The sequence below is a fragment of the Taudactylus pleione genome, unplaced genomic scaffold (genome assembly GCF_031769625.1).
Source record: "Taudactylus pleione unplaced genomic scaffold, aTauple2 ptg000406l, whole genome shotgun sequence".
In the NCBI taxonomy this organism is placed as follows: Eukaryota; Metazoa; Chordata; class Amphibia; order Anura; family Myobatrachidae; genus Taudactylus; species Taudactylus pleione.
In genome coordinates, this window is record NW_028284808.1 from 2,179,508 (window position 1) to 2,203,649 (window position 24,142).

Consider the following 24,142-nt stretch of genomic DNA (forward strand, 5'->3'; position numbering starts at 1 on the left):
ACAAGTCACAAACACATTAAAAAAATAGTTTTTTATTTTTTGGAGCACTTCGTGAGTTACACCACCCTTTAACAGACAGACGCACGCTTGTCGCTGCTGCTTTAAGGATGCAGGTGCGGCTACAGCCCACACAATTCACAAAGACAGAAAAAAGAAGAAGAATATTTTTATTGTTTGTGTAGCACACTTTGAGGGTGTCACCACCCTTTAACAGACAGACGCACGCTTGTTGCTGCTGCTTTGAGGATGCAAGTGTGGCTACATCGCACACAAGTCACAAACACATTAAAAAAAATTTTTTGATTTTTTGGAGCACTTTGAGAGTTACAACACCCTTTAACAGACAGACGCACGCTTGTCGCTGCTGCTTTGAGGATGCAAGTGCGGCTACAGCCCACACAATTCACAAAGACAGAAAAAAAAAGAACAATATTTTAATTGTTTGTGTAGCACACTTTGAGGGTGTCACCACCCTTTAACAGACAGACGCACGCTTGTCGCTGCTGCTTTAAGGATGCAGGTGCGGCTACAGCCCACACATTTCACAAAGACAGAAAAAAAAAGAACAATATTTTAATTGTTTGTGTAGCACACTTTGAGGGTGTCACCACCCTTTAACAGACAGACGCACGCTTGTCGCTGCTGCTTTGAGGATGCAGGTGGAATCTAGACGGGATTTGGAACCGAGGACACACTACCTCCATCAATTGTCTAAATCCCACTGCACTAATGGCGGATACCGGACGCACGTCTAACACCAACATAGCAGTCAAGGCCTCAGTTATACGTTTTGCTTCAGGATGACTGCTGTCGTACTTCATCCTCATCGCTAGGGACTGTTGGAGGGTCAATTGTTTAGTAAAAGTAGTGATGTTCCTACTTCCTCTCTGGGATGATGAACAACTCCCAGCAGCAGCAACAGCACTAGTAGGAAGTGGTTCTTGATCTTTCCCTATTTTATTTTTATCAGAGAAAGTTTGGTCCTCCATTTATGTTATATTGATATATATACGTGCGGCTAAAGCGCACACAAACACAGAAAATATTTTTTTATTTTTGCTGGAGAGTAGTGCACTTTGTGGGTTACACCACCCTTTAAGAAATGAGCCAGCCGGCTCTTTACTTATGGGACACAGGCGCACGCTTGGCGCTGCTCCTTTGTTGATGCACGTGCAGCCACAGTGCACACAAGTCACAAACACAGAAAATATATATTTTTTTGGTTTGGAGTGTACTTTGGGGGTTACAGCACCCTTTAACGGTCAAGCCAGCTGGCCCTTTACTTATGATACAGGCGCACGCTTGGCACTACTTTGTTGATGCACGTGCGGCTACTGCGCACACAATTCACAAACACAGAAAATAATTTTTTTTTTGGTTTGGACTGGAGTGTACTTTCGGGGGTTACAGCACCCTTAACGGTCAAGCCAGCCGGCCCTTTACTTATGACACAGGCGCACGCTTGGCACTACTTTGTTGATGCACGTGCGGCTACTGCGCACACAATTCACAAACACAGAAAATAATTTTTTTTTTGGTTTGGACTGGAGTGTACTTTCGGGGGTTACAGCACCCTTAACGGTCAAGCCAGCCGGTCCTTTACTTATGACACAGGCGCACGCTTGGCACTACTTTGTTGATGCACGTGCGGCTACTGCGCACACAATTCACAAACACAGAAAATATTTTTTTTTTTGGTTTGGACTGGAGTGTACTTTCGGGGGTTACAGCACCCTTTAACGGTCAAGCCAGCCGGCCCTTTACTTATGACACAGGCGCACGCTTGGCACTACTTTGTTGATGCACGTGCGGCTACTGCGCACACAATTCACAAACACAGAAAATATATTATTTTTTTAGCACTTGGGGGGAGCACCCCTGATGGACAGAGCACCCCCTGGACAACACTACAGCACCTCTTTAGGACTGGGACACTGCACAGGACTTTGGAGTGGACACAGCCCCTATGGAGAACTGACTGCACAACACAGTCCAGCCAGCCCCTATGGACTTTGAAGTAGTGGACACAGCCCCTATTAACAACAGCAGCACAGCACAACACAGCCAGCCCCTATGGACTTTGAAGTAGTGGACAACAGCAGCACTACACTACACTACACTACACAGCCCTAACTCCCACCCTCCCTCTTCACTGCCCACAGCCGAGTGAGAAAATGGCGCCGACGTGGGTACCTTATATAGGATCCAAAACCCGCGAGACTCGGAAGGCGGGAAGATGACGTTTTGCCTCGATTTCAGAATCCGAGTCAGGCGGGAAAAGTCGAGCCTGACTCGGATCGGACTCGGATCGGGGGGGCTCGGGGGGGTTCGGATTTCAGAAATCCGAACCCGCTCACCCCTAATTAGCATATAGTAGGATGAATCAGCCAGTGAATGAACATTTTCAAGTTTAATACAGTAATCTTATATTTTAGTGCAGATAATCTTAAATTAGATCTATTGACTACTTTTACTGGTGTAAAAATCATATTAATTTACTGGCCTTGTTTTTTCATTTGCTAGCATTGTGTGTTCATTCACTAGTGATTTCTACACAATAGGAACGCTCCCGCAGCCGCATGTGACGTCATCAGGTCTGATGTGCTGCACATCAAACCTGCCATCACATGCGGCACCATGTAATGTACCGAAGGACGGAACGAGTGATCATTCTGCATTCTGTCGTCCATTACATCGTTCTGATGTATACCCAGGATCCGATATGCTGACCCGTCAGACAGACATCTCGGCTGGGTACATATCGCTCAGTGTGCACCCAGTTTAAAGGAGAGATGTATTAAGCATTGTAGAGAGATAAAGTGGAAGGATATAAAGCCAACCAATCAGCTCCTGTCACTTTACACCCTGCATTTGTAAAATGAGTTAGGAGCTGATTGGTTAGTACTTTATCTCTCTCCAGGCGGGATGCATCAAGGGGAGAAATGCGTTCAAACCCCCAAAATGCAGGTTTGATCGCATTTCTCATATGCACCAAGCCCTGGAATGCGATGCACTCCGGGGCTCGGATGCAGTGGGCAATGCCATCTACAGATGGGCTTCTCTTCGGAGAGTGCTGCGAGAGGGATCCAATCGGATTCCTCCCAGCACCCCGCGCGGTGCGTTAGTCCATCTGTGCATGCACAAAAGGACGCAAGAGGGGCTTATGGGTCATTGACCCGAAAGTCCCTCATTGGTAAGGGACAGCTCTTATCGGGAGAGCTGTCCTTTGTGATTTTGTTCATGCATCCTGGCGTAACGAACGCTGGCATGCATGCGAAGAGTGACGGGATGTATGGCATCACGATTGCGATGTGTCATGCATCCAGCCCTCCATGGCTTAGTACATCTCCCCCTAAGTATTATAAAACTAAAAACTCTATACAGTATATTTTTTTAAGATTATATATTCTACTTAATCCTAACTGTTTACGATATAACGTGGTATATAAGAAGGCTATTATTCAGTTATAAATCAGTGGATTAGGAGAGGCGGAGGCGGCCGGGCCAGTAACAGGAGATGCCTTGCAGTAGCACTCTGGTGACATAGAAAAGCTGGGGCTCAGGAGATGGCCGTGTAAGTCACTGCAGGGAAAGGGTTGGGTCCAGACCAGAGCCGTAACTAGACTTTTTGGTGCCCTGTGCCAGAAAGAGCATTGGCGCCCCCCATTTTTCAAATAGGTACATAATGCTCCCAAAAAAGGGTCATAGCCTCATGGGGAAGGGTCAGGGAAGAGATAGGGGAGGCCAGGAGATGCTGGGGATGAAATAATAGGAAGCTACAAGTGAGAATGATAATAAACAGAAAATTGACAGGTCCAAACAGCGCCCCCTGACCTGTGGTGCCCTGTGCCAGGGCACCAGCCGCACTACCCTATTTACGGCCCTGGCCCAGACCCCATAGCAGCCACGCTCCCTGTACATGCTGTAGCTATGCCCTTGTCTAACACTCACTATCATGATTTGAACACTGAAACAAAAAGTGATATAGGTAACTTGCAGCTCAACCACATACTGCAATAGGTAAATACCAGTACTGCCTGAGTAGTATATGCTAATTAACTTCTTGTTGAAAATGGACCATTGAAAACACTTATTGATCAGTCATAATGCATAACAGAGCCCAATAAACGTTATAAATTTTATTTCTGTTAAAAAAAGAAACACATTTTACTGACACATCACAATAAAAAAAACAACACAATCTGTAGAGCTCTATTAAACAAAATACACCCTGGGCCAAATGTACCAAGACTTGGAGACAGATAAAGTGGAGCGCTATAAAGTACCAAACAATCAGCTCCTAACTATCACTTTACATGCTGTAGGGTCTATATACTAACCCTTGGATGGAGATAAAGTGAACGGTGATAAGGTACCAGCAGATCAACTCCTAACTGCCATGTCACAGGCTGTGTTTGAAAAATGTAAAAATAAAACGAACCCTCGGTGAATGGCGTATGGGTGAAGCAGCCCATACAATGATTCAACACATGAAACTTCAAATAAAATGTCAATAAACAAAATAATAGTGTGACTCAAAACAATAGGTGCTTGAAAAAAATAAAAATGATATTTAACAATATATTATGTTCCTGTGTAGAAGAAAATTGGTGGCCATGATGAGAGGTCTGAAGTATCCTTCTCGTCTGATTCTTCCACTATACACGTGGTACCATAAAATAGAAAATATATATATGTGTAGTAAAGTTTAACACCCCAATAAGGACAACTAAATAAAAATGAAAAAGAAAAAAAGTGAAAAAATGAAAAGCTCTTTCAAGTGTGGAAAATTCATTCAAAAGAAGCAGGCGTACCCCAACTCACACTGGATAGTGCAGATGAATGCGTATCAAGGATTCTTTTTCCACCACTGTGTTTTAGAGACGTATATAGCCCATACCAAAGAATATTCCACAAAGAGAAATAGGATGGTGTACCCCACTATTAAGCTATAATTTTTAAGCACAGCAAGGTTTCTTTAGAGAAGCTCCATGGATAGAAAAGGGCGTACCCCACTCACGGTTAGTGTGGCTGATTTCAAACGTATAAAAGGTTTCTTTATAAATGTCCAAGTGATACCTTGTCTCTATGAGGGGTATTCAATATGGGAGCGAAAAGTCCATGCTGGACTTTTCGCTCCACATCGGAGCTTTTCCTGGGATAAAGTATCGGGCGCGCGCCTGCTTTATCCCCGTATTCAATTAAAAAGCTACGAAAACGGGAGCCGGCGAAATAGGATCGGCGAAAAAACAACGGGATTTACCTGGAATAAATTGTAGGACTCCCCTAAAGCTCTCAAATCATGGGGGATCACTATGTGTACCCCCGTTTTAGCCTGCAAATGAAAATCGGGGTTTTAAATAGCCGCGGCAGGTGTTTTTTTTCCGATATTGAAGAAGTGATGCAGAAGAGTACATGAAAATGGGCACTAGCATATTTTTATGTCCCTGAAGTAATTGTTAAAAAAAAATCAGTAAAAATGCACCTGCCGCTAATAGCCTATTCTAGAAAACACCTGCCGCATACTTGCAGAATAGCCCTGAACCTATTTCCCTATTTTTAAACATTTTTTTCCTTTTTTTTTTTTTCTTTCACCCCAATTTTGAAATTAATTTTTTGTGGTGTCCCTATTTTTTTTTTAAACTTTTTTGACAGAGTTCTTTTTAAAATGTGATTCCCTGGGGTGCAGGCTATTTTTTTTAAGCCTGCACCCCCTAAACCCCAATTCTGCACTTTTTTTCGCCACCTATTCAGTGGTGAAAAGTTATCCCCGTTTATATTCAAAGACTTTTCGAACCTGCGAAAAGTCAATGAAATTGAATACGGGATAATTGAAATCGGCGAAAATTACGTCATCAGCAATAATTTATCGCAGATTCCGAAATTTTCGCTCCAAATTGAATACCCCTGTGAATCTTAAATTTCTCCCATAGAGTATCAGATCCAAAAAATAAAAAAGAAGGAAGACTATATGCAGTCCGAAAAAACAGTTTAAATCCACATCCGATTTATTGACATAGTAAAAAATATAATGGGAATAAAATGATACAGTATAAAAATATCAAAAGAAAATGGCTTAAAAAAAATAAACTATCATTTCATTCCCATTATATTTTTTACTATGTCAATAAATCGGATGTGGATTTAAACTGTTTTTTTTTGGACTGCATATAGTCTTCCTCCTTTTTTATTTTTTGGTGGAATATTCTTTGGTATGGGCTATATACGTCTCTAAAACACAGTGGTGGAAAAAGAAACCTTGATACGTGTTAATCTGCACTATCCAGTGTGATTTGGAGCACGCCTGCTTCTTTTGAATGAACTTGCCACACTTGAAAGAGCTTTTAATTTTTTTCATTTTAATTTTTATTTAGTTGTCCTTGTTGGGGTGTTAAACTTTACTACACATATATATAAATATATATTTTATGGTATCACGTGTATATTGGAAGAATCAGATGGGAAGGATACTTCAGACCTCTCATCATGGCCAACAATTTTCTTCTACACAGGATCATAATATTGCTAAATATCTTTTTTTTTCAAGTGCCTATTGTTTTGAGTCACACTATTATTTTGTTTATTGCGTTTGAAAAATGACAGGAGCTGGTTGGCTGGTACTTTATCTCCGTCCACTTTCTCTCTCTCCAAGGCTTAGTAAATAGACCCGTGTTTTAAAAATGACAGTTAGCGGATTAGTTGGTACTATACCTCTCTCCATGGTTAAGTTCATTATGTGCGAGAGATATTTTTTGAAAAGCCATAGCGTTTGTTAAAACACAATTACTACTCCCAAACTGAACCATTATCAGCAGGGCACCATTGCAGTTTTTGTAATAGGTTCTGTGATGAAAGAACGGGCATGATTTCAGCAAGTTTGCAGCTAAATTTAAAGCAGCAATCAGTTACAACGCAAAACCAGCCTTTTAATTGATTGCCGCTTTAAATTTAGTGGCAAACTCTCAAAAATCACATATAGGTTTCTAATTTTATCTTGGCTAAATAATTGATGTAAATGAATACAAATGTATTCCTAGGACTCCAAGAGAATGTCATGATTTTATTACCTTTTTTTGTATCAATGTCCACAAACAATCATCACAGTACATTTTCCCTCTGTACATACTAATGGTCCTGGTGGTAAATTGCACTACAGAGAAGGAGGGCAGAGAAAAGGCGTTACTATTTTATTAATGACATTGAGAAACTAGCTATCTCCCCAGTTTGAATCCTAGTGACTGCTTATTAGCAGAATATATTATTTAAAAATTTTAGTAGGTCCCATGGTATTCTGCTTCTCATAAATGTACAGAGTGTATCTAATAGTACCAACAGGTGACATACATACATATATATATATATATATATATATATACACACACATACATATATACACACACACACACACACGAGTATATATCGTACGTACATTACATATATATATATATATATATATATATATATATATATATATATATTACACATACATACATACATACACACACATACTGTATATGTATATATAAAATATGTATGTATATAAAATTGCAATGGTAGAATTCAGTAGAACCCAGCAGAAACTTTAAAGAAGCCAGAGAAAATATGCAATCATTGACATCAGTAGATATTATTTAAAAGTCAGATGTCTGCAATCTTTTTTTTTTAGATGCATCAGTTACCCAGCTCTTGGTGGTAAGGTGGGTACACCTTAACCCTAGTGTGTGTGTGTGTGAGCATGTGATAGGGAACATAGATTGTAAGCTCCACTGGGGCAGGGACTGATGTGAATGGACAAATATTCTCTGTAAAGCGCTGCGGAATATGTGTGCGCTATATAAATAACTGGTAATAATAACTGGTAATAATAATACACACCTAAGTGATTTATCTGCAGATCGAGTGATCTGCAGATGATGGTCGTTCATACACACTGAACCACCATCATCTGCATGCTGCAGAGGGTCCCGGCAGGCAGGGGCCCCCCTCCCCGCGGCTGCAGCTGTGTGTGTACGCGTACACACCTGCCGATGGACAGATATGTCTGCAGACATCTCTGTCCATCGGCTGTGAAGCACAGCTAATGCGATATGTCTGCGAACTACGCCGTTCACAGACATATCGCTGGTACACACTGGCCGACATGCAGCAAATATATTGGCCGATCAATTGATCGGCCAATATATCAGTCAGTGTGTACACTGCATTAGTCAAGCCCTGGTTTCTGACTAAAGGCCCCCCCATACATCTGTGTTGTTTGGGACAATTCCCCGATCCTCAGATGCCAGGGCATTGGTGAATTGCAACATAGTCCAGCATAGTGGATTTCACTGATTTGCCGATCCCAACCAAAATATGATTGGGATCAGCAAATCAGGGTTTTTTAACATGTAGAATTTCACCTATTCCCTGTCAGATCTGAGATCATTGATGGTCGCCGATTGGCATTTACGGTCTGATTGGGGAATCATTGAAACAGCCGGCAGATGTGAGGACCTCAAATGCTACAGGCAGTGCTATGACCCCTGCAAGTATGTACCTGTAGTGCAGTGTTTTCCAACTACAGTCCTCAAGCCCACTGGCCAATCCAGGTTTTAAGGGCATCTGTGCTTGCATAGAAATGACTTGAGCAGTGCTTCAAACATGAAATAATAGCCTTAAACTGGGACTGCGAAGGATAGGGGCTGCACTTGTGGACTGTAGTTGGGAACCTCTGCCTCAGAAAAAACAGATTCTGAGTACAAATTATGTTTTTTAAACCAGTTTAAAAAATTTAAAAAGTCACCAGCTCAGAAAACAACTATCCATTTTTAAATATACAAAAGTCTGTCAATGAATATCCATTAATCTAAGAAAATAGTGTTTAATAAACTATGTGCTTTTGTATGAACTTTAAAGGCACCAAAAAAGGAGAAAAATAATAAAAAAAAGAGGATAATAGTAAGAAGAAAAATATCCCTCTGAGTTAAGGTGCATTATATTATTTTTCCTCTTCAACTTTGGTGACAATGTCCTGAGATATCTACTGCTCATATTGGATATTGCATAGTTCAACAGGCCTGAACAGCAGAAAAAAAGGCTCTTTTTCCAATTGTGTGCTTTAAATCTGGTTGATTGCAGCCAAGAATGTTATCAGAAAGGCAAAGTTTCCGCAGATGTATATAGTCAGCACAATCTTCTTGAAGGTGTGGCCCTGAAAAGGTAAAAATAGCACATTTAGCACACAATACAAACCGTAACTCCCAAAGTTACAGAGTAAATGGCAGCAGCTGCCCCCTGTTGCCGTTTATGTGAATTACAGGCAATGAAGCTCATTTTTTTTCAGACCTGCTAAAAAGGTCTCTATTTTACCAACGTGAGAAGTGATACTCACAAAAAAGCACACTTGAGAACATTGTAACTTCCATGTTATTATAGTTAATCTCAACATGAAATTAACCAAAATATATATAAATAAATTACTGGTCTGTCTCCTGAATCTGTTTCCTCTGTCTGTTTTGCATTTAATACCAATGGCCAAAAGGTAGGTGCTAGAGGACTCTGGCACCTAAAAAGGACAGTTGACATGACACTATAGCTTGCTTGATGTACCAGGTAATAACAATATGAAAGCTATAATTATGTAAAAAATATTTAACTCCTGAAAAAAAATGAATTAAAACATCCAAGTACCACACCCAGTGGCGATCATTAAGAAGTTACTTTAAAAATTTTATTTTGCAGTATGTGACATGATTCAGAAGTTGCTAAATAACTTAGCAATATCTAGAGAATGGTGGCAAAATACCGAATTTTCTAACATTTACCAGAACACAAATGTCATGGTGTGTGCTATGCTAAGTTAGAAATAGTCATAGCAAGTATATCTAGATTATTATTACATTTTATTTATAGGGCGCCACAAGAGGTCCGCAGCGCCGTACATACAGTAAAGGGTACACAGAACATTACATTACAATACAGTGACCAACTTATAAACAGAGCACAAGTAACAATTAGCAACACAATTCTCCATACACAATACAGCTGGGAAGGTGAAGGCTGTCATAGAAGTGCTGGAGAAGAAGGCTGTGAGACAGTGGGGAGGAGGACCCTGCCCCTAGGAGCTTACAATCTAGGGGAGAGGGGAAACGGACAGATGACATGAGGCATGAGTTTGTAGAGGGGGACCTGAGTGCAGCTAGTAGGCGAGGTAGAGATGACTGAGGCAGGAGGGCCAGAGACTTGGTGACGGTTATGTGGTGCAAGGGTATGCTTTGATGAACAGGTGGGTTTTCAGTGCACGTTTGAAGCTCTGCAAGGTCGGGGAGAGCCTAATCGAGCGAGGGAGCTCATTCCAGTGAAGGGGGGCTGCACAAGCAAAATCTTGGATAAGTGCATGAGATGAAGTAACCAGGGTGGAGGAAAGGTAACAGTCATTGGCAGACCGAAGTGAGCGGGAGGGAGTATGTAAGGAGATGAGTAAGGAGATGTAGGGAGCAGTAGAGTTAGAAAGGGCCTTGTATGTGAAAGTGAGAAGTTTGAAGAGGATTCTGTAGGGGAATGGGAGCCAGTACAGGTTTTGGCAGAGGGGAGCAGCAGAAGTGGAACGGCGGGAGAGGAAGATAAGTCTAGCTGCCGCATTGAGAACAGACTGGAGGGGAGCAAGATGGCAACGTGGGAGGCCATTAAGGAGAAGGTTGCAGTAGTCAAGCTGAGAAATGATTAGTGAATGAATAATCAGTTTGGTAGCATTCTAGGAGAGGAAAGGCCTAATACGAGCGATGTTGCATAGCTGGAGCCGACAGGATTGAGCCACAGATTGAATGTGGGGTGTGAAGGAGAGGGTGGAGTCAAGAGTGATACCCAAGCAGCGAAGTTGGGGGACAGGGGAGATGATAGCGAGATTGGTTGGAGTGGAGACTCTATTAGGGGGAAAGATGATGAGTTCGGTTTTGTCCATGTTGAGCTTCAGAGAGCACTCGGACATCCAGGAAGAGATGGCAGAAAGGCAACTGGTTACCTGAGAGAGGACAGAAGGGGAGAGTTCAGGAGAGGAGAGGTATAATTGTGTGTCATTGGCATAGAGGTGGTATTGGAGGCCAAAGGAGCTGATGAGTTCTCCTAGTTTAGAAGTGTACAGGGAGAAGAGCAGTGGGCCCAGGACAGAACCCTGTGGGACACCAACGGGAAGGGTGGAAGGGGGGGAGGTGGAGCCGAAGGCAGACACAGAGAAGGAGCGGTTGGTGATGTAAGAAGTGAACCAGGCATGGACGGTGTTAGAGATGCCAAAGGTCTGAAGGGTGCGAAGGAGGAGAGTATGATCCATGGTGTCAAAGGCTGCAGAGAGGTCCAGGAGGATGAGCAGAGAGAAGTGGCCCCTGGATTTGGCTGCAAGCAGGTCATTGGTGACTTTGGCCAGGGTAGTTTCAGTGGAGTGACGTTGGCGAAAGCCAGATTGGAGAGGATCAAGGATGGAGTTGTCAGAGAGATAGCTGGTGATGCGGCTGTAGACAAGCCGCTCAAGTAGTTTTGAGGCAAAAGGGGGAAGAGAAATGGGGCGGTAATTGGCAGGTGAGGACGGGTTGAGGTTGTTTTTTTTTAGAATAGGTGTGACAAGAGAATGTTTGAACGATGAGGGAAAGATGCCGGTGGAGAGAGATAAGTTGAAAAGGTGAGCAAGGTGGGAGCAGGCAGTGGAGGAGAGGGAACATAGAAGACGAGAAGGGAGGGAGTCAAGGGGGCAGGTGGAAGGGGGAGAGGACAAGATGAGAGAGTGGACCTCATCACCCCTGGTGGGGCTGAAGGAGCACAAGATGAGGTGGCCGGGAGGTGCGGATGGTAGGGGAAGTGGGGTTGCAGCAGCTATATTGGAGGATATACTGTGACGAATTGCCTCAATTTTGGAAGAGAAGAAGGAGGCAAAGTCAAATGCAGTGAGGGAGGATGTAAGGGGTGGAGGTGGGGGGCGGAGGAGAGTGTTGAAAGTACCAAAGAGGCGGCGGGGATTGGAGGACTGAGAGGAGATGAGTGACTGGAAGAAGGATTGCTTGGCGAGGGAGAGGGCCGAGCTGTAGGAAGAGAGGACAAACTTGAAGTGAAGGAAGTCCGCCAAAGAGCGAGATTTCCTCCAAAGGCGCTCGGCTGTGCGCGAGCATTTTTGGAGAAACCGGGTCAGTTTGGAGTGCCAGGACTGGGGTTTGGACTGACGGAGGGGGACAGAGGAGGAGGGGGCAACGGAGTCAAGTGCAGAAATGAGGGTGATGTTGTAGAAGGAGGCTGCCTGGTTAGGGCAGGCCATGATTGATAGAGGAGAAAGGAGAGTATCAAGTGAGGAAGACAGGACAGCAGGGTCTCGAGACTCAAGATTGCATCTGGTGATGGTGGCTTTGGGTGAGGGGAGGAGTGGAGGACTTGAGAGAGTGAAGGAGAGTAGATGGTGGTCAGAGAGGGGGAAGGGAGAGTTGGAGAAGTCAGAGAGAGCACACATATGGGTGAAGACTAGGTCAAGGGAGTGGCCGAGGCAGTGGGTAGCAGCGGAGGTCCATTGAGAAAGTCCAAAGGAGGAGGAGAGGGCAAGAAGATTGGTGGATGCAGGATTTGTGATGTCAATAGGGATGTTAAAGTCACCAACGATTATAGAGGTCAGCAGAGAGGAAGTGGGGAATCCAGGCGGCAAAGTTGTCAAGGAATTGGGTGGGGGAGCCTGTGGGACGATAGATGACTGCAATACGGATATGAATAGGGTAGAAGAGACGGATAGAATGGACCTCAAAGGTGGAGAAAGAAAGGGAGGGCTCAGGTGGGATAATGCGAAAGGTGCAGTTGGGGGATAAGAGGATGCCAACTCCGCCACCTTGGTGGTTGTCAGGTCTGACAGAGTGGGTGAAGGAGAGGCCCCCATAGGAGAGTGCAGCAGGGGAGGTGGTGTCAGAGGAGGAGAGCCAGGTTTCAGTGATAGTGAGAAGATTTAAAGAGTGGGAAATAAAGAGGTCGTGGATAGCGGCCAGTTTATTGTAGACGGATCTGGTATTCCAGAGGGCACGAGAAAATGGGAGGGAGGGGACGGGGGATATGTGGATGAGATTGTCTGGGTTGTGTGTGTGGGAGTGTGGACTAGATCTAAGGGGAAGGTGTAAGCCGGTGGAGATGGTTGGTACGGGGCAGGGGCAAGGAGGCATGGTGGCTGAAACAGGGTTGAGGGAGAGCAAAGGATGACAAGTGAGCAAATAGGAGGTACTGTAGGCAGGGAAGCACAGAAGAGGATGCAGGTATTAGAGGGGAGGTAGACAATTAGGCAATGTATTATGGCGGTATGGTAGTGGAAGAGAGTAGGTAAGTAGTGTTGGAGAAATAAAAGTCAAATAAAGAATAGTAAATAATACACTGGTAATAAGTACATTTAGACAGGGCAATCATGTGTATATAAAGCAAATTACATTGTTTGGGATGTGCATTCAGATGTTTTTCAGAAACAGAAATTTCAATGCTTGAAGCTGCAGCTAAGAAGAAAAGTTTTGCAGTGTCCAAACCAGGGAGATCAGTGTAAAGAGTGCAGGTTATGCAGACTGCAGGAGGTAGTTTGATGTTTATGTTGACTCACTGTATAGCTTGAGTGTAGTCCATCTGTAGTTTGCTGGCTTGTAGTTTGGTTTCGTTTGGTTTAACGCTGGTATAACGCTAATTTTGATTTTAAATGTTCAATACACTTGAGATCTAAACACTTCAGCATCTAAACACCCTTAGCAGCCTAAACGGCCTAGCAGCCTATTGACACTACAGTTAAGGGGAGACCTACCTCATTTTCACTTTGTGAGGGGTTTAGAATTTCAACCCGATCTTCTGCTATTTTTCTAGAATCTGTTATAAAAAAATAAAATAAAGTTAAAGCTGAATCAATATAATAAAAAGGACGGCTGATAAAGAAAACTAGGTATTCGCGTTGGTGCACGTCCACATGCAATTGAAGGCAATGCCTGGGACAACTGCTAGTATATTTATAAATGTAGTATTAGTCAGAATTCTCCAGTGATAAACAATTAGGGTTGTGACAGTGAGCAAGTTGTGCCTTCAACTCAGATGATCATGACAATAATAAAAACTGTATATGGCTGGTGTGAATACTTGTTGCCTGGATAGTGAAGGCAGATTTATTGTAGGGCTGAACCAATATTCATTGCTATTACCATTACTATTATCATACGACACAGGCAGTGTTCTCATCTATACTTACGGTCACTGTACTGATTTTAGTGTTGACAGGCTCATCCCCTTTATCATCGATTATCATCAAGATCATCGAGTGACAATTTGAACTGCATTTGCCACTTCTACAGAAGGACGCTTTATTCTCAATTTTATATAGAAACATAAATAAATACATTTGACTGGTTATGATTCATGTGCCATCACTGAATGCGAGCACTGTTGGCTCTGACAGTAAGGGCCTTATTCAGAGTTGTATACTATGCAGATGTTTACGCAGTTAAGCGATTATAGGCTGACTGTGCATGCATCACAGCCGCAATTCCCACGTGGTGATTGAATTGCGTATACGCTAGCCCAGTTGATTTATTAGGAAATGATTGAAAGGCAGGTGTCTTTGTGTGGGAGGTAACGTGGAGCGAGGAGAAAAATATAGGTGTGTCGGGACCATATTATGGGCATGCACCAGCCGCCAACTCAGATCGTGTATGCAGGAAACAGGTCTCAATTACGGTCGCCATTCTAAGTGGCCATAAACTCGCTCAGGAAGACGATGTTTGCATGATCTGCGTCCGAGGCTGTGTATAAGTGTACGCAGTTGCTGATAGCTGCAATAGCTCAGGTGGGAGAGCCTCAGTACAAGTCCCAGTCGCTGTTGCATTAGCATATTTTTGAACATCCACAACTGCGGCGCCATTAGTGTACAATTCCAAATCAGGCCCTACGTCACTATTACTACAGCATGGAATTTCTGAGTTCCAACTCCCCGACCACACATTATATAAGTATTATGTGCTATACTGTGATAGCGCATTATAGAATGGCATATACTGTTGGGTAACAATATAATTAGCTGCAACTCATGTATTCTATTTATATCCATGGTCTTATGCAAACACTTGATAGAATCTCAGCAGCCTGTGTATAACTCCTAAAGCATTTTCCACATCCAACAATCCCTTTAAAGATAACTATCTATTAATAAATGCTACGTCTTTAACAGCCATATTCTAGCACCGATTGCTACCCTGCAAGTGGTTATTCCTACACGTGAAGGCATACCATGGAAGTCTAGTGCAAATCTAACCACACTTTTTGTTGTTGGAATGTTTTACCTCCATTTTATAGTTATACTAGCTGAGATACTCATTAAGAAAAAAAATGGATGTGTACATGTGGATTTGTGATAAACAGGTCACATGTAAGTGCACAAGTAAAAACGCACAATAGATACCTGATTGCTTTAAAAGACCATCCAATGCTGTGGGAATAAAATGAACGCTCAACCCACTAATAGCAGAGTTAATAGAGCACTAATGTTTATCCTGTTGTGCTGCAGGGAATCCTGAACAACAGTATACTCTTTGAATTGTTTAAAGTTATGCAGCTCACTGTCAGGAATGTGGTCGCCAGACCCTGATGCAAGGCCCACTCAGGGGCATTACGTACCTCTGGCCTTTGGTTCACTGGCGCAGAGCATAGATCCTATCATTCTCCAACTCCCGCTCCAGGACTGATTGATGCTTCTCCCGCAGTGATGCGTCATCCTCCAATACCAACAGCGAGGACGCCGGTTCATGGGCGTTGCCATCTTGCTTCTGCCATGTAATGTCGAATCGACCAATCAGATCTAGCCCTCTGGTCTGCTGGGAAACTGCCGCCAATCAGCGACAGGCACTGCCTATATAAACCACTCATGGACGTTCATTCAGTGCCTGTACAACATCTTCTCAAGTCCTAGTATTTGGCTCCTGATATTGTCTAGTCCATTGGCTTCCAGTATATCTTCGTGTCTCGCCCTATGCCTAAAGACGCTACTTTGGGTACAAAATCCGAAGCATCTAAAAGACGCCACTCGGGGTACAAACCCGGAGCACCTATAGACGCACTCCTGCGCATTCTGTCCATAACTCTGTGACACATCTCAGTGTGCTACATCTGGAGTTCGACGCACCATTGTGTACTCAAGACCAACATTCATCGCAAGCCAAAGACGTCACAGTCTAGCTGGATACACCTCCTTTGACCTAGGATCCCAGTCTCGTCTCTGACTCGGACTCAGGATTCCTGCATCCGTCTATTGAGGATAACTCAGCATCTATTGACCAGTGTCCTGCTTGTTGTGGAGTTTATGCACTTATATCAGTCGTCTCACTCCTACTACATTGCTACATTCCCGTCACAGACTCATGTTCTTATCGTTCTGGACTCTTGGTTCTGATTCTACCCATCGTTCCCAACATCCCTCTGCTTGTTCAAATAAAGCCTCATATTCTTTACAAAATCTACTAAGATTCGAGTCGTATTTCTCCTATGAGGAAAAGCTACCACGGTCTCAGCCCGCAGAGTCTGATTCGTCACAGGAGGCCAATTTTCCTAGAGTCGTGACACTCACAAACTTAAATATAATGTCCCCAAGACAGTAATCTCTCATGAGCAGGGCCCTCCACCCCCTCCTGTGCTCTCACTGCACTATCGTCGTCTCCAGTGTGAGTCAGCACCTCTGATCCTTTCTGTCTGCTCTTCCCAGGCACAATGTCATTAGGGGCTACTGTTTATTAACTTTGACTCTCTTGGTTGTCTAAATATTCCACTGTTTGATTGTTTATTCTCCTGTACTGTCTGTATAAAGCTTTGTACATTTAATTCTTTGTATATCCATGTAATTTCTATCTGTATGATGCTATGGACACTTGCCATATAAATAAAAGTTAGTGACAATAATATTAATACAGGGAGACTTATTGGCTGCCATACAAGTGTTTGAAGTGAATCCTGTCTCTATCAGACAGGAGGTGGTGGCCAATGACAATAGTGTGGCTGGCAAAATAGTCGTCAATCTACTTATATTAATAATGTTTACATATCTGGTAACCCCTGTATGGCTGACAATTCTTACAAGAATTTACCATTAAGGTGAAACGGTTTTGTATTTTTGAAACATTGGGGAATATGTACGAAACCTTTTCCCAGGTTATGAGGGGAAGAAGTGCTGTAAAGCTGGCCATAAAATGGATTTAACCAATCTGTCTGACCGACTATGTTGGTAAGTTTTCCACTGTTTGGGTGCAAATAGTTTATTGCAGTTGCTCCCATACATTACCAAGATTTCATTCCAAACAGGCAACTAGTTGGATGGATGGAAGGATAATCTTTAAGTGCATGGCCACCTTTACCTATATTGCAACTAAACCAATTTTTTTAATTATGTAAAGCTGGTTTTGTTAATTAAATCAATTTTAATCCCTTGTCAAGGAAATACTTTTGTAAGAGTGATTGCTTTGTTTTACCAGTGTTTTTGGAATATTTAATTACTGGATGGCACTATTTTATTGTTCTAAAAAAACCTGTTATATTTATATCCTCTGAAGTAACAGAAGAAGCCTTTATACATAGCATCGCTGGCAATTTACTGAAATATGCCAATTACTTTAAAGCAATAAGTAAGGGCTTCTTCTGGCCTTTTTGAAAGAGAACTTACCTTTCCGCAGAAGACAGAAGCTGTGAACTTCCAGCAAGATGTCTACACCGACGTGCCATAATATAAACCCGACCATTGTATAGGTGTCCCAGGGGTCTGGGAGATCCAGAGCTTGCAAATCCATCCCCAGGAACATGGCAGCCACTGTATGAGAAGGAAAACAAACATCAGAGAGCAAAAGTAGATTTTAAACAGTAGCTGCTCAAGTACAGTGTAGTGTATCGGCGATCAAAGAAAATATGTGAAATTTGCATTAGTTTTCCATTAATGCAGCCGATTACCTGACACAAGTTATCTTTTATTTCTCTTGAGTCAGAGGTGCACGCAATGCAAACGCTCCTGTAGTTGAGCCATCTTTGGCAACTGCGCATGCGCAAAAACTCCTAAAAACTCCATGTGTTACACAGAGTGTATGTACAAAGGCGCTGTTGTGACCGAGGCGCAAACGCAGAAGCCGAAATGTTGTGGAATGTTATGGGTGATCCTAGGAGGTGGCTAGAAACGCAGGCAAAAATGGTCCATTTTGGGTGTGTTATGGGAGTATCGCACGTCCGTCAGTGAAAGCGGCTTCATGCACAGACGCAGACATTAAAGGACATGGTCAGATGGAGAAGCTACGTCTGCTATAGGGCTGGTACAAGTTTCAACGGTGCAACCGATGGTGTTGTCTAAGGATGCACCAATCGGTATTACTGCGTGTACGGATGCTGACAGTGAGTAACTCCAGGGCCGCAACTAGGGGGGGGCTAGAGGTGCACGTGCACCGGGTGGGTATTGCGGGGGGGGGTGAAAAATCTGACTTGGCCATCTGAAAATGGCTGCCGCCAAAGAGGAGACAAATGCTAGAGGTCCTTACTGGACCTCTAGTGTCTGTCTCCTCCTTGGCGGCGGCCATTTTTGGATGGCCGTTTTCAGTAGATTCCAAGCAGACTAGCCGTCCGCATGGACTCTGCTGAAAACGGCCATCCAAAAATGGCCGCCACCGAAGAAGAGACAGATGCTAGAGGTCCTACTGGACCTCTAGTGTCTGTTAGCAGAGCGCAATGCGCACAGCGTTCCCGGAAGTGCCGGGAACGCTGGCGCTGCAGGGAGAGGATGCCGAGAGCTGCATCTTCTCCCTTCAAACCCCCCTGGAAACGAGCATAAACCCCATGGCAATGAGCATGTAACTCCTGGCAACAAGCATGAAACCCCTGGGAACGAGCATGGAACCCCTGGTAACAAGCATGAAATCCCCTGACAACAAGCATGAAACCCCCTGGCAATGAGCATAAACCCCATGGCAACGAGCATGTAACTCCTGGCAACGAGCATGAAACCCCATGGCAACGAGCATGAAACCCCTGGTAACAAGCATAAATACCCTGACAATAAGCATGAAACCCCCTGGCAACAAGCATGTAACCCCTGGCAACAGGCATGAAACCCCATGGCAACGAGCATGAAACCCCATGGCAACGAGCATAAACCCCCTGGCAACGAGCAGGTAATTTTAAAGTAATTAGAAGCATTACTGTGGGGCATAAAATGGTGTCGGGCAAATATGTAAGTGGCACTTTGGTAATAGGCATTGCAGTGTGTGGCATAATGTGTAATGGGCATTATGATGTGTGGAATAATGTAAGTCACTATACCAGGGATGTCTGAGTAGTGCACTGCCTTATCGAGGAGCAAGGACAAAATCCAGGTACGGGAAGGGAGGGGGCGCAAAATTGCTGCCTTGCACTGGGTGACAGATATCCTAGTTTTGGCCCTGGTAACTCAGACCTTGAACATTCGGGCAACGGATGCAGGGCCATTGCTAGGGTAGTGCGGCCGGTGCCATCGCACAGGGCACCACAGGTCAGGGGGAGCTGTTTGGGCCGCTCAGATTTCTGTTTATTATCATTCTTGCTTGTAGCTTCCTCTTATTTCATCCCCAGCATCTCCTGGTCCCTATCTCTTCCCTGGCCCTTCCCCATAAAGCCATGGCCCTTTTTTGGGTGCATTATGTCCCTTTGAAATATGAGGGGGGCGCCAATGCTCTTTCTGGCACAGGGCACCAAAAAGTCTAGTTACGGCTCTGAACGGATGTACACCAGGGAAGGCGTTTGTAGCGGCATATGCATAAAGTCAAAGACGGGCAACCGCCGCCACTGCCGCTTGCGCTTCTGCGTCCACCTTCTGAATCAAGCCCTAATTCAGGTTGCTCATTTACAAAGAGGCTTAAATTGTTATGTTCCTAAATGTATATGGAGGTTATCATGCCATAACCAGTATAAAAGCCGGTGAGTAGAGCAGGATTATACTCTATTCCGCTCTGAACATATTGAGCCAACATGTAAGTTTCTATTGTTGCTTTACGGAGCACAACTATTCCTAATATGGCAGTCACACATAGGTTTAGAAGAGAATATACAGAAATGTGCTTAGAATGTTTCTGTCAATTAAATTCAGATTACAATCACAATTGCTCGTCTTTCAGGTATTGTTGGTATGCAGTTTTTTCCAGTAAGCAATAACACTGCACAATAAGGTATTACAAAGGAGATAATCAGCATTCCATACCTGCCACTATCCTGGCAATGGTACCACTTCCCCAATGCGTCCAGTTAAACAGTGGCCTCCTAGTTGAAAGGAAAAAAAAGGGAGAATATTTTTGCTTATTTTTCCCCACACAGATTAAAACTGAAAAAATAAATGGGAAGAACTGAAACCTATTATAAAATACAAGATTGTTAATAGTCACTGCGGAGATCCAAGTAAGAGGCACAGGACTGCAAGGTGAGCCACAGACACTATAGGTGCGTACACGCTGGGCGATTTTACTGAGCGATTGCACGATTATGACATCGTAATTGTACAATCGCTCAGTAATCGTGCACTATAATGTCGGAAACGACCAGCGATGCGCGCTCTTGCTGGTCGTTCCCGACATTGTCCATCGCCTGAACATGCAGGCCAATCTGCCTATAATGACAGATTGGCCTGCATGTTCAGGAATGATGGAGGGTGCCTACACTGAACGACTGATCGTTCAGTGTAGGCACTACAGGGGATCAGGAACAACAGTACGATTACAATGTCGTAATCATACGGTCTTGGCTAATCGCCCAGTGTGCACGCACCTTTAGAATACCCATTTTCTTATGCTGTATGAGGTACATTATTCCTTCAAAGCTTCAACAGGGCAAATCATTTGACAGAAGCTAATAGTCTTTAACTAGAAAAGAGATGACCACTACTTACAAAATATAGAAATATATTTTTATAGTAATATAACCCAAGTCTTATAATATGATTCATCACGAAATTGTATCTTGTAACATCAACAAATATGTAAGTTAAATGTCCCCCTGCCTTCAGGCGATTTGCCATTCTAGTTATGTTTCCTATGCAGCTGAGAGCAAGCTGCTTTCCTTGGGTATCTGCCATTTTGGTTTTAGTTAAACTGGTTTTGGGAAACTTCATTTTAGGTTTAGTGGTTTTATATAGATGTGTCCCCCACAACAAAACCTTCCCACTTCAGTTTGACAGGAGCTAACACTTTTCTCTATCAGTGCCGCAGTTGTGCATTAGGCTGCCCCACTGCACATGACGTCATGAAATCACGGAAGAGGGGACTGGGACCAAAAAACTAAGTGTCAAGAAAGACCGAAGGGTGTGCCAAGCAGCTCTTGGGCTAAGTACAGGTACCACCGGGTCAGAGTTATGCCACCATCTCAGCCTTGCACCCCGGGTATCCACACCGTGTGCACACCAGTATTTACAGCCCTGCTCTCTGTGCTATTAACATGTAGTTGACCTGATAAGGTACATATTGTCCTAGCCTCTTACAGATCATATATCCCTACACATAGATAGGTAGCTGCATATCTCTGTCCTTCTATTAGTATTTTAATACTCATCCACTACAGTCTCCTACAAGTTCGTGTGCCCCTTGTTTTGAAGAAGAAGCAATTTGTGCTCACATGCCGGCAAACTGGTCATTACTCATCTGACATTACCCAAGTACAGCAGCAACATTCTACATAAACTAGAACGCTGGATTTCTTACCTGGAACTGTAAGGTGGGGGTCTGAAAACTGCTAACACAGGCTGGAGAATGGCCAAGGCCATAACCACACAGCCTAAGTATGGGTGAACACCAGCTCGCTGCAAACAAAGCAGAGATTTCAGTTAGCTTTGAAGTCAAATATTAAGTGCTCCCATGTGTCATGGTTGCAATTATTTTTCCCCAGAATGAATACTCTGGAGACAACCACTTTAGAAAGAATTATAGGGCATTTATATTTATGGCAATTTTTTTGGTGACCACCGCACATAGAAGGATCTAAGTGGTGGTAATTATAGGCTGATCCAACTTCATTCCACAAAGATATCCCCAATTTTGTGTCAGCAACCAAGTGAGGAAATGTTTTCACTTACTGTACTCCAGTGGCCTCGGTAATAAAATGGCAGAACAAAAGCAACACCTGTAAGCACCACAGTAGTGACCATGAGGAGACGGTGAATCTGGTGAAAGAAGAAGAGAACAATTTGAATTCCAAAAATCTCAATTTCCACATTTTATTAGAAATGTGTACAGAATAACATGAAATTCGACCATAAAATATGCTCTAAATTAATTATGATGAGCAAAATAATTTAGATAAAATGTTTCTGTGGCCATAACATTGTTAGTTTGGACAATAATGAGATATAGGAAGGTTTGGACTGTGTTACTAACAGCAAGGGTCACAACAAAGTCTTTATATACAGTTAGTTTATTCTAGAACTACTGAATTCTATCCCAGATATGGGAAATTTCAGTCAAGTTTCAGCTAATTAACATACATACACGCACACACTTCTCCAAGATGTATTCAATAAAAATAAATAAAAAAACGAAACAGTGTCCACACCTGGAACCAAATTTTCTGCCCAAAGATTGTTGATGTCGGCCAGACAGGTTTGAAGAAACGGGCAACAAGTACACCAATGCAAACTGTAGTCATCCAGGCCAGGAACATCATAGCACCTAAAGAGCAGAGGATTAAAGATCATCAGTTAGTGCAGTGTTTCCCACACTAGTGGCCTGATCAGAAGTGTACGCTCTGCCGATGTCAGACGTAGCGGAGCGATTTTTTTCCTGCGGATTTTCCTGATTGTTCCTGTACAGAGTTGCAGTAGCAATTTCAGATGCACACGGGGAGAAGTGTATTGAAAATGTAGTGGGCATTCCTGGGCGATGACAGAGACCTGTCTTAGCGCACACACGGAGATGGTCTGTCTTATGGGCATGTTATAAGAGTGTCGCAGGCTTGTCGGCGATCGAGTATGGCATCTGTGTACACTGACGGAAAAACTGCACCTGCCATAGATCTAGTACAAGTTTCAATGGTGTGGCCGATGGTGCATTTAAGCAATAGCTATTACTGTGTGTACGGACGCTGAAAGTGGGTGCCTCAGTCCTTACACACTCAGAGGCACAGATGTACATAAGAGTAGGGCTTGGTATAGGCATTTGCATAAAGTTGCAGAAGGGCAGCCACCAAAAGACACCGGTGCAGGCGCTTCTGTGTCCACATCAGAATCAGCCCCTAGGTTGTCAAGGCATCCTAACAGTGCAAGTTTTAAGGATATTCATACTTGTGCACAGGTGGTTAAATTATAATGACTGAGTTACTAATTAAGTCACTTGTGCTCAAGCATGGATATGGTAATATGGTAGTAGGGGTTGGGTACGGGATGCTGGTGCTAGGGATCCCGGTGATCAGATCCCGACAGGGTTAGGATACCGACACTTGTCGGTCAGTATTCTAACCCTCCCCCTCTCCCTACCCCTCCCCCTTCCTCCCTGGTGCCTAAACCTAACCTCCCCTCCCAGTGGAATCGTATGTAATGCCGGCGGATCAAATACCGACAGCGGCAACCCGGCGGGTCGAAATCCCGACAACTAAAAAGAACTCTAACCCTCCCCTCCCCCCCTATCCCTCCCTTAGTGGTGCCTAACCCTAACCCCCCTCCCCCTAAACCTAACCTACAGTAGCCCTCCTGGGTGGGTGCCTAACCCTAACCCCCCTAGTGGTACCCTAACTCTAACCCCCCCTTTACCTACCCTAACCCTAAGTCCCCACCCGGGGTTCCTAAAGCTAACTACCCCCCCCCCCCCCCCACGGCTACATGATAAAACACCCGGCTATCTTTAGTCCCATGTTGGGATATTGGCGGGCAGGATAGCGCTCACCGGTATCCTGACCGCATCCCCTCCCAGTGCCTAAACCTATCCTCCACTTCCCCGCATCCTAAACCTAACCCTTCCCCTGGTGCCTACCCCTAACCCAAACCCCAGTACTTACCATTGGGATGCTGGCACCGGGATTCTGACAGGTGTCGGGATTCTGGCGCCGGCATTCTAAGCACCAGCATCCTGGCTGTCGGGATTGTGACTAGATCCTGGTAATACCCTGCAAGTTGCTGGCAATTTAGATGCTACATATAAAGCACATGGGTGCTCCT

At 43.9% G+C, this 24,142-nt stretch overlaps 1 protein-coding gene across 2 annotated transcripts in view; it reads right to left on the minus strand.

Annotated features, from left to right (window-relative positions):
* Window positions 1–7,538: 7,538 nt before the first annotated feature.
* The window catches only part of LOC148506410 (ferric reductase 1-like), a 42,866-nt gene continuing 26,262 nt past the window's right edge, over window positions 7,539–24,142 (minus strand). For both annotated transcript variants that reach the window (XM_088446820.1, XM_088446821.1), the window contains exons 10-16: window positions 22,546–22,661; window positions 22,070–22,156; window positions 21,699–21,796; window positions 20,210–20,268; window positions 17,663–17,806; window positions 13,775–13,836; window positions 7,539–9,190 (exon numbers count right to left, since the gene is read on the minus strand). In XM_088446820.1, the coding sequence (XP_088302946.1) occupies window positions 9,098–9,190; window positions 13,775–13,836; window positions 17,663–17,806; window positions 20,210–20,268; window positions 21,699–21,796; window positions 22,070–22,156; window positions 22,546–22,661 (659 nt within the window). In that variant the 3' untranslated portion in view covers window positions 7,539–9,097. The remainder of the gene's footprint in view (window positions 9,191–13,774; window positions 13,837–17,662; window positions 17,807–20,209; window positions 20,269–21,698; window positions 21,797–22,069; window positions 22,157–22,545; window positions 22,662–24,142) is intronic.